This window comes from Aptenodytes forsteri, unplaced genomic scaffold (assembly GCF_000699145.1).
Source record: "Aptenodytes forsteri isolate BGI_AS27 unplaced genomic scaffold, ASM69914v1 Scaffold147, whole genome shotgun sequence".
In the NCBI taxonomy this organism is placed as follows: domain Eukaryota; kingdom Metazoa; phylum Chordata; class Aves; order Sphenisciformes; family Spheniscidae; genus Aptenodytes; species Aptenodytes forsteri.
This window is the reverse complement of record NW_008795320.1, coordinates 1,604,637-1,615,024: the sequence shown is the minus strand read 5'-3', so window position 1 is coordinate 1,615,024 and position 10,388 is coordinate 1,604,637. Positions and strand designations below refer to the sequence as shown.

General features: G+C 60.6%; 2 protein-coding genes across 3 annotated transcripts in view; one reads left to right on the top strand and one right to left on the bottom strand.

Moving 5' to 3' along the window:
• Positions 1-7,841, top strand: part of STK11 (serine/threonine kinase 11) — a 47,733-nt gene extending 39,892 nt beyond the window's left edge. Inside the window, exons 9-11 of one of the 2 annotated variants that reach the window (XR_657605.2) lie at positions 4,914-5,136; positions 6,697-7,235; positions 7,653-7,841. Coding sequence is in view for 1 of the 2 variants with exons in the window: in XM_009279787.2 (XP_009278062.1) it covers positions 4,914-5,122 (209 nt within the window). In the remaining variant the exon portion in view is untranslated. Of the gene's footprint in view, positions 1-4,913; positions 5,137-6,696; positions 7,302-7,652 lie in introns of those variants that run through there. The other variant, XM_009279787.2, reaches the window with a different exon arrangement.
• A 1,065-nt stretch (positions 7,842-8,906) lies between these two features.
• The window catches only part of CBARP (CACN beta subunit associated regulatory protein), an 8,400-nt gene continuing 6,918 nt past the window's right edge, over positions 8,907-10,388 (bottom strand). Inside the window, 3 exon segments of the mRNA XM_019472211.1 lie at positions 8,907-9,117; positions 9,119-10,018; positions 10,185-10,219. Coding sequence (XP_019327756.1) covers positions 8,907-9,117; positions 9,119-10,018; positions 10,185-10,219 — 1,146 coding nt within the window.

The following is a 10,388-nucleotide window of genomic DNA, read 5'->3' as shown; positions in this document are numbered from 1 at the left end:
AAAAAAAAAAAAAAAAAAGGGGGGGGGTAAGAAGGGCTGGTGAGATGGGATATGAAGGTGCAGTTTACAGGTTCAGCGTTTGTGATGGACAGAAATCCCCTCTCCAGAAGTGCAACACTCAAACAAGCTCATGGGAGGAATGGGGGTGAGGAGGGAGCCTAGCGTGGTACAGTCTGCTCTGGTGGGCTTGCATGGCATTTGCAAAGGCAGGGGGGCAGCTTGCATAGATAATAAATGTTAATCTTTTTTTACCCAAGTCTTCCTGCAGGATCCTTTTGAACTTGCTCAGCTCCATGCGAGTGTTAAATTTCGAACAGTGATGCCATATTAAAATAAAAATTTTAAAAAAACTTGTAAATGACTGATCAATTCAGTTGTGGTTCTGCTGGGCAGCAAGAGCAGGAGTACAAGTGACTCATAGGTGGGAGTGGGTGTTCAATTTGGGAGGGGAAAAGAGGGAACCTCATTAAATCTTGTGTTCTTCAGAGGAAGAAGGGGCTTTGAGAATGTGCTTTTATTTTTAAAGGGTTATTTCAAGATTTATGCAGCTCTATAGAGAGCTTTAAATGTTACGTGCCCCTGGTTCAATCGGTGTTAAACATCTCTTCCGAGGGAAGTGCTGAGGAGAGAATAACGGTGGCATTGAGCACGTGACGAAGCATCCTCTCCAGAAGTGGCTGCCTTCTTATTTGGAGAGAGGCAGCATATGCAATAAATGGATGTAAGCATCTTGCTTGTTGCTTTTGTGCTGCGTTTCAGATTTAGAAGGCTGTGCTCTGCTTTTTTTTTTCTCCCCTACCATTAACCCCTTCCTCCGTTGCAGCCCAGTCCTCCTGCAGAGGCAAATGGCTGCATAGCTTGATTCGGGGGTGTTGGGTTGTTTTTGTTTTGCATTCTTAGCATTCAGTCTGAGACTGGAAAATAAAGCCAGGACTGGAGTCTTAAGTAATGCCTGGTGCTTGAAAAGGTGCGTTTCTAGCTGCAAATCATGTATGCATGTTTGTGTCTGACAAACACAGCAATTCAAAAGCTCTTCGGTTTTATTTTGAAACCTTTTTTGTGCCTGAATGAGCTGGATGGAGCCATTAAGAAATGTGAGAGGTGGCAAGGATGAACATGCACGTTCTCAATGCCTCTCTCGGCCCTCCTTTTATTTATTTTATTTTTAGCACTGTTCAGCTGGTAATGGTAAGGTAGGATATAGCTGTTCGAACAGACACAGCACTGGGTCACTGGCTTCCGCGTGGGCAGACAGTTGCCAAGACTTCATCCCGTGTTGAATTTTTATTTTCATTAATTTGAACGTCAGCAACTGTCATTGGTGAAGGAGGTAAAATTAGCTTGCGATTCACCCTCCCTCCTTGGTATCCATAATAGACTCCCAGGACTGTGCTTTTCAAGCAGGGTGGGAAGGGGAGGAGGGAAGAGTCACACAAAAGACAAATGAACTGTTTGGATTTATTTTTTTTCCCTCCCCAGTCAGAAATGTTAATGGACTTGGCCTGAGTTCAGCTGAGGGAGGGGAAGCATAAGTGTTCAGCTTTGCTCCGAATGGGGTTATTTGAGGCTCTGCAGACATGCAGTTGGGATGTAGGGAGAAGAGAAAAAACCCTGAACTCTGGGTGGAGGGTATGGCCAGGCTGCGCTGCTCTCGGGCTGCAGCCTGACCCACGGCGAGCTGCTCTGCTCCGAGTCGCTGGGGAGAGCCCCATCCCTGAAGGAGCTCTTGGAGGTTGGGTGTCTCAGCCTTTTCTAGCAAGTCATCTCCTCTTAAGGGGTCAGAAGCTGGAAGCTGATCAGATCACTAGCAGGTCTGTAAGTGCACAGCCGGGTACGGCTAGCGTTTCTGCTTCGTGCTCCTGAGCCTCTCACCTTGCCAGTCATTTTCAGAAAGTATTTGAGGTAGTGACAGATGTCCAAGGGACTTCCATCCGTCGTGGTGAGCTGTGCGAGGAGCTGGGACTGTGTTTCTTGGGAGGTGCAAGGCTGGACCGGTGGGTGCCATCGGCTCTGGCAGCGATAGGCTTGGGTGCACGAAGCCAGCAGCCATCCCTGGCGAGTCAGTCCTTGTCTCCTCCCGCGGCAAGGCAGAAGCGCTCAGGTAAGCGGCAACAAGCCAGTAACTGGGAGCTGTGTCAAGACTCGGTGGAGCCGTCGGGGAGGGATATAAGGGGCCGCTCACCAGCAGGTTCATGGGGGAATCAATTGCACTTGTAACCCAGAATCTCCCTGCAATAGGCGGATCCGTCCTGTCCTCCCTCTCGCTGTTTTTGGGCCCCTGTCCTGAGCCTCTGGTGGACCAGTGGTACCTCACCCTGTTTTGCATGGCCAGAGGCCGAGCTCTGGTGTGCTGGAGTGTCCAAACCACAGCACTGGGAAGGTGCTCCTGAGCTCTCAGCAAGCCGGGAGCGCAGCTGACTAGCTTGAAGGACTGACTGCTTTGATCTGTGGATCAATCAGCAGGGTAATTTCTCAAGGTAATTCCTGCCTGGGCCCAGCTCTGCAGCTAGGCCTGCTTTTAGGGGGAGAAATCCACTCCCCGGTGAGCACCCTGGTCCTCTGGTGCTCGCAGCCTGCGCCAGGGCAGGATCAATCAGCAGGGTAATTTCTCAAGGTAATTCCTGCCTGGGCCCAGCTCTGCAGCTAGGCCTGCTTTTAGGGGGAGAAATCCACTCCCCGGTGAGCACCCTGGTCCTCTGGTGCTCGCAGCCTGCGCCAGGCCATGCTGGCCATGGAAGTGCTCAATCTGCTGCCTTATTTCCAAGGATGCGTTTTCACTCTAGCCTGCTGGGGGTTGCCCTGCTGCAGCCTGCACTTTGCTCCCGGTCTCTGCACCGGTGAGGCTTTACCAAAGCTGGTCCCCCCCACCAGGCAGAGGAGCTGTGGTCTGCGCTGGGTCTGGGCTCCTGCCGCCTTTGCTGCTTTGGGTCTCTGCGAGTGTTCGGCGAGGCTGATCCCTCTCCCCAGCACGAGCCCTCCAGGGAGAGGAAGGTGGGCGCTGAAGGTGACTTTGTCTGAACAAGGTGACCTCTGTGTCCCCTTGCAGCTTTTCTTTCCCAAATGACTCTTCACCTGTGGAGGATGCGCTGGGCCCCCTGATGCAGGATGGAGGATGGGAGCGGAGCAGAGCGGATGGGAGCCCGCAGCGGTACCCGGGAGGGATGCAGCGAGGCAGAGGAGACCGCAGGGGTCCAAGGTGGATCCCGCCACTCTCCTCCAGAGGAGAAGCGGCTCTCCCACCGCCCCAATCCTTGTGTGTCCCCTTCCTCCCCGAGCTCAGCAGCAGTGGGGTGATCATTGGCGCAAGTACAGAGAGATGACGTGCCGTTTGGCCTTGGCGGAGAAAGGATTGAGCATCCTTTAAAGAAAATTATACATAATCGTCTTACAGCCTTCGCTTCCACTCAAACCTCTGAGTCATAACTGAAGGGCCCTGGAGCGTGACGTTCCTGCTGGAAGGAAATTGCCTCGGCTGGATCCGGTGGGGGGGAGCTGGGAACCTGATGAATTCTCTCATCAGCCCTGCGTCTGGCTGGGGGATGCACCGCGTTACCCATGAGAGCGCTGGGCTGCGGTGTCCCCTCCTGCTCCGGGCAGGGCTGCGCCCGGGGGGGGGACCCTTCATCACTCCCCAAGTGAATGGATGTGACCCGAGCCCCTTCCAGCCATGGCAGCGGGCAGATGCCTCTGGAAATGGCTCTTCATCTGCTGTGCTGAGTCACACTGAGCTGGCCCACAGAGGAGGGGAGGGGGGCTGATCTGAGGCCATTCTCCCATCTGGGTGTCCCCTTTAGGGGACGGTGGCGTGCTTGAGCTGCTGCATCACTGCCTAAATGGGCAGTGCCCCCAGCCCCTGCCAGACATGGCCGTGCTGCTGCGGGTGAAGCAGACCTTCCTCTGCGCCGCGAAAGCAGATGGGTGTTTGCTCTACAAACACATCAAGCCCCTGGGTAGGGGGGAGCTGGGACCCTGATGAATTCTCTCATCAGCCCTGCGTCTGGCTGGGGGATGCACCGCGTTACCCATGAGAGCGCTGGGCTGCGGTGTCCCCTCCTGCTCCGGGCCAGGGCTGCGCCGGGGGGGGGACCCTTCATCACTCCCCAAGTGAATGGATGTGACCCGAGCCCCTTCCAGCCATGGCAGCGGGCAGATGCCTCTGGAAATGGCTCTTCATCTGCTGTGCTGAGTCACACTGAGCTGGCCCACAGAGGAGGGGAGGGGGGCTGATCTGAGGCCATTCTCCCATCTGGGTGTCCCCTTTAGGGGACGGTGGCATGCTCGAGCTGCTGCATCACTGCCTAAATGGGCAGTGCCCCCAGCCCCTGCCAGACATGGCCGTGCTGCTGCGGGTGAAGCAGACCTTCCTCTGCGCCGCGAAAGCAGATGGGTGTTTGCTCTACAAACACATCAAGCCCCTGGGTACTCCGCAGGTCGGTGGATGGGGCTGGGACTTGCACCGTCCTCCAGAGAAGGTAGCAGGAGGGAGGAGGAGTGAATTCCTCCACTGCTGCCCCTCTGCTCCCTGGCCGGGAGCTGGGCTGCTGCCTGAGGGTTCAGGGTGGGCATGGTGGCCGCCCAGCCTGCTCGGGGAGGACGGGGAGTGCCATTCTCGAGGCCGGGACTGGCCGTGCCCATGGTTCTCGTTCACTGCCTCAGGTTTTCTTTTGTGTGCTGGGGAAACAGGGGTAAAACCAGTCCTCGGTGGGAGGGAGATGTGGTCTCGGGCTCCCTGCCTCACGCATCCCCTGTTTGGGCTGTCTCCCCTGTGGGGTCCTTAAAGGTGTAGAAACGGGCTCTGATTTCCCTCAGGAGCAGCATGCCTTCTGAGCGAGGGGAAGGGTTGCTCTTCTGCTGGAGGCGATGCCCTGGGGCCGCTGCCCTCCCTCTGCCTCACCATCTCTCTTCCCTTGCAGGACAGGTGCCTGAGGAGGAGGCAGGGCAGAACGGGCAGAGCCGCGGCAAAGGGCTGCCCAAGGCCGTGTGCATGAACGGGACGGAGACGGGACAGCTGAGCACCAAATCGAAGGCAGAGCGGCGGGCGAGCGCCTCTTCCAACCCCTCCCGCAAGGCCTGCTCTGCCAGCAGCAAGATCCGCAAGCTCTCCACCTGCAAGCAGCAGTGAGGCGGGAGCCTCAGGTAGGGGCAGCCCGGTCCCCACGGGGGGTGGCCACCCTGGGTGACTGCCCAGGGAAGAGGGGGGGACGTCTGAGCCTGCCCCAACGGTGGGCAGCAGGAGGGAGCTAGAAAGGGTGTTTTGTAGTCCCAGGTGTGGAGAGGGGAAGGGTCTGGGTCCTGAGCATCCCTCTGCAAATGTCCCCGGCACCCAGAGCCTGGATCCCCTGTGGTGGGGGGGTGGGGGGGGGGGGGGGTGTGCAGAGCCCAGTGGGGACCCCCCTGTGCTCCCTGCTCTGCTGCTTGCCTGGCTCTGCTCTACCCCCTCCTTGCAAGCTGCTGCTGTGTCAGGCGAGAGCTGTTGTCATAATCCTTTCTCCCCTCCTGGGCTGCAGTCAGGCTGTTGTGACAACCCCTTTCCCTGGCACCGGGGTCCCCCCGCTTTCTCTCCCCTGCTCTGCTCCCAGCATGGGGGGGAGCACAAAGCCCCCGGCGTGCAGAGGAGCTGGGCTGCAGCGGGACGCTGAGCACCGGGATGTTTCCAGAGGTGTCCCTAAGAGAGACCCCCGTGGGACCTCCCACCTGGTCTGGGAGGTGGCCGCGTCACCCGTGGCCGGGCCACTGCCATGCCCAAGCCCCTTCCTCTCCTTGGGGAAAGCTGAGCGCCCTCCCTGCTTCCCCCTCCTCCTTCCGGCTCTTTCCTCGGCTCCTCAGCTCTGTCCCCTCCTTCCCACCCCTCATTCATAAGTGAGCCAGCAATGACTCATGTTCAGCGCTCATCCACCCCCGGCCTCACGCTTGTGCTCGTCACCGGCGCTCCGTGGGGCTTGAGGCTCTGTTATCTGTTTGGATCACGACCAGCTTTGTGGTGTGAAAAAAAAGCCAGAAATAAAAGCCTGTTCCTCCCCCTGCAGCTGTCAGACCCGCGCTCAGCCCCTGTGGCAGCTTTCATCTTTAATTCATGGCTGGGAGTGAGTCACCTGCATGGGGAGTTACTGTATCGGCAAGCAAATGCCTTGGATCTGGGTCTCCCCGGGGATCTGCTGCTCCTCTCCCCCCTTCCCGCTCGGGTATGCGGCGTGGGGGCTCCACGGCAGCTGCCCAGCGGTTTCGGGAAGGAGAAAGTCCGTGCCAGCTGCCGGGGCCTGGTTCGGTCACTGCCTCTGCTCTCCTCCCGCATGCATTGCGGGGACAGCCGGGTTGGAAATCGCCTGCCCACCCTTTAGTCAGCACCTTAAAAGCTTTGAAAGAAAAAAAGCGCTCCCCTCGGCATAAATGAAGTTCCTTGACTGCATTTTCCCCTTGGGTTTTTGCTTCCCGGCTTCAGCGCCAGGTCTGGGGCTACCTGGCCGAAGGGCCCGGTGCTGTGCAAGCACGCCTACCGCTCCCGGGGACAGAGCAGGCACCCCAGGCCCCCTCTCCCTCCCATCCGCACGGCGCTGGCGGGAGAGGGAGACCCGGAGCAGGCTGCGACCTGCCCCTGGCCACAGCGGGGGCCAGGAGCAGAGCAGGGGCTTGCACCCCCAGTTTGGCACCAGCCCTGCCCTGTCTAACCCCCCCTCCTCTCTGTTCTCCTGCAAACAGCGTCCCAGGGCCCGGGCTAGCCCGCATCCCCCCCATCCTCGCCCCATCTCTGCCTCTCTCCTGGGAGTGGACTGCGCTTGCGATCCAAAAAGAAACCAGAGGAAACCAACCAAGGAAACCGCCCCCCACCTTCCCTGCGGCCCCCCCGCTCCGGACAGCGCCAGGAACCAGAAGCTGATGGTGGCCAGACCCCACTTACCACCTCGGAAGATGAAATCTCTGACTGCGAAGATGCTGCCCCTCCTCCCCAATCACTCTTTGCCAATCAAGACACTGATTCTGTTTAATTTTGCGATGGGAAGGGTGGGACGAGCGGGGCCGGGGTGCGGTGGGACCCGCGCCCCCCCCCGCCGCCCTCGGCCGTGCCCACCCTGGCTGTGTAGAAGTCGTGCAAAGCCATTGCCGTGCACTTTATGTTTTAGACTACTGTTATATATTATATATTTTCCTCTTTTTTTTTTGTTTATATTTGCGGTATATCTAGAGATTCCTACACATCGTGATGTGTTTAAAATAAACCAGATGAGGAAAAAAAACAGGTATTAAGACAAAGCAAAACTCTATTAAACCTGCATGCTGTAAAAGGGCTCGGAAAAGGGAATGGGTGCGTTCGTCGTCTTTTTTTCTTTTTTTTTTTTTTTAAAGAAAAAAAAAATAAAGTGAAAACAGTGAGGTGGGTTTCATGTCCTTCCTCCTGCAGCAAGCGGGGTGGGGGGTGTGGGCCAGCCCCTCTTCCCGGGGGCTGTGCTCCTTTTGGGTGGGTGCGGGCTCCCCCAGGCAAACCCAGCTCTTCTGGGAGCAGCCGCAGGGGCGATGCCGGGGCAGGAGCGGGCCCCTGCCCTCCCCAGCAGCTCCTGGGCAGGGGGGGACGCTGTCCCTGGGGGGGTGGAAGGTAAGAAGCAAGCTCAGAAAAGTCACACTTGGTTTGTTTGGTTTTTTTTCTCCTTTGTTTATAGACTTAAAAATGCTGAGTTGTAGATCGAGTTAGTGCTTTGGACAGAGACTTTGCAGAGGGAAGGAGCGACCCGGCCTCTTTACTCGCATGCAATTGGGGTGCCGTGGAGGGGCGTGGGGGGCCCTCGGCCGTGCCCTGCCTGCCCCTCCTGCCTGCCCTGCTGCCGAGTCTCCCAGGTAACATATCTTGGGCTTTTTTTTTTTTTTCCCCCACCCATCCTTTGAAACACAAATAAAAACCCAATAAAAAGCAAACCCCTTCCCCAGAGCAGCAGCATCCCCCTCCATACAAATCAATAAATATCCTCCGAACGCCTCGAGCCCGGCACTGAGCTCCCGGGGAGGGCGGGGGGTGCGGAGCACTCGGGGGTCACCCACGGCACATGCTGGCCCGACCCCACGCTCTGCTCTCGCCCTGCGTGCCTGGGCAGAGGGGACAGCACCGGGGGCAGGCGACGGGCAGCCCCCACCCCTACGGGGGGTATTTACAGGGGTGCCCCAGGGCTGGTCCTGCCTCCCCAGCCCTCGGGATGCTGCTGCGGGGCCCACGGCTCACCTGTGCCCCCGGGGGGGGGACACACAGACCCCTCAAGCATCCTCCTGTCCCGGCACGGCAGCCCCAGGCCCCCGCTTCCAGTTTAGATCCCAGGCTCCCTGTAGCGCCGGGCGGCTCGTGGGCACAAGGAGGCGACTACCCCCTCCCCAAATAACTGTCCCCCCTGCCAGGGCGGCACCACCAGCATCCCCCAGCCGGCCAGGGGGATGCCCAGCTCCGGCCCCTTCCTCATGAGGACGTTTTCTGGCCGGACGGGAGGCATTATTGCTTGTAAAAAAACTGGAGAGAGGGGGGGGAGAGCGTATCTGCTACACAGCTCTGCCGTGAGGTAAGGATTAGGCCTCAGCTGGGTTTGGGGGTTTATTAGCAAAGTCCCTCCTCGCTGACCTCCCAGCCAACGCTCTGCTCCACCTCTGCACCCCAACCCGCCCCCGGGCACCCCCAGCCCGGGCCCGCCGCCGCCTGGCACCTCGCTCCTGGGAGCGAGGGGGCTCGGCCACCCCACGCTACTGGACCCCCGTGGTGGGTATGGCCAGGGGACCCCACGCGCCCTCCTGGCCTTCCCATGGCAGGGCCACCCTTCCCACAGCGCTCCGGGCACCGGGCTGGTCCCCACGCCGGCAGCAGAAGGGGATGGAGCCCTGAACCCCGGTGGGGGCCGAGCCCCCCTGCGCCAGGGTCTCTCCCCCTTGCGCTGGGCCTAGACAGGACTGTGGTCGGGGGGGGCATCGCTGGCCGCCACGGCCACCGTGCACTCGGTGCTCTCTCCCGCTTTCCTCAAGTGCCTGTAGAGCCGCTCCTCGAGGCCACCGGCGATCTTGTCCATCAGCTCCGAGCTGGAGCCCAGCCCCAGGCACCTCCCGGGGCCGGGGCAGTCGTTCGGGCAGCGCCGGGGCAGGGGGGACCCCATCGGCCGCCTCCGCCGCCTCCTCATCGCCGGCGCTGACGATGCGGGGCAGGGGGCTGTGGAAGCGGGCGTCCAGGGGGTAGTTGGCGGTGTCCCCGCGGCGCAGGGGCGTGCGATGCCGCTCCAGCGCGGGGTAGCGCACGCCGGGGTCACTGTACTGCTTGGTGTGCTGCCACTGCTTGCGGAGGTGGGTGCGGGAGCGGTGCTTCCCCCGCAGCGGCGACTCGTCGAACTGGGGGTCATGGCGCACGAAGGCGTTGAACAGGGCGTCCGTCTTCTCGTCGATGCTGTAGTCCCGCCGGGGCAGCGCATCCCGCCCCGGGAACATCTGCCCGTACGGGGACCAGGCCAGGGGGCTGTGGGGACGGGGGTGTCCCCCACCTGCTGCGCCCCGGGCCATGCTCCCCTCTTCCTCCTCCTCCTCCTCCTCCCCCTCCTCTTCCTCCTCCTCCTCCTCTTCTGGCTCCCGGCCCTCAAAGCTCTCGAAGATGGTACCTTTCCTCCCCGCGCTGGTGAAGCAAATGCGCTTCTCAGAGGCCGTCTGGTCCTTGGGGGGCCCTTCCTCGCCCCCCCGGCTGGGCGCCTCGATGGAGGCGTAGCCACTGTCCATCTGCAGCAGCTTGCGCGTGCCGGGCTCTGACTCCTCCGGCTTGGGCCGACCCCAGAGCTTCTCCTCGGGGCCTTCGGCCTCATCCAGGGAGGAGGAGGGGCAGGGGGGCATGCCACCGGCAGAGGAGACGCTGTCCCCGCCGTCACTGCGCACCGAGTCCTGGTCGTTGCTCCGCTCGGAGGAGGCGTACAGCTCCAGCGAGGCGCGCAGGCTCCAGATGTCGTGGTAGGCGCTGGGCTGCTCCGAGACGCCGGCCTCGCCGGGGCTGCCCGCACCCCCCTCGCCCGGCTCTAGCCTGCGGGCACCACCCCGGCATCACGGCCGAGCAGCGGACAGGGGAGATGCCAGCCCAGCACCTGCAGGCTTCGCGGCGGTGCCACGCGGTCCCCCATGCTGTCCCCACCACCCTGCCCATGCCCCGGTCCAGCCTCCCCATCACCGACTCTCCCCGGACCCCTCACCCAAGACCCTCGTCCCGCTGGCCACCCCACCAAAGCTGCACAAAGGCAGGAGCCCCCCCGTGCACGGGGCAGTGCGGGGTCCCCCGGTGCCCGGCTCACCCGTCCCCGTCCCCTCTATCTACTGAAAAATACCTGCCGAGAGAGGGTGGGGGGCTGGCGGGGGAGGGCTGGAAGGGGCCGCCCGCGGGGGGGGAGGCCACGTCG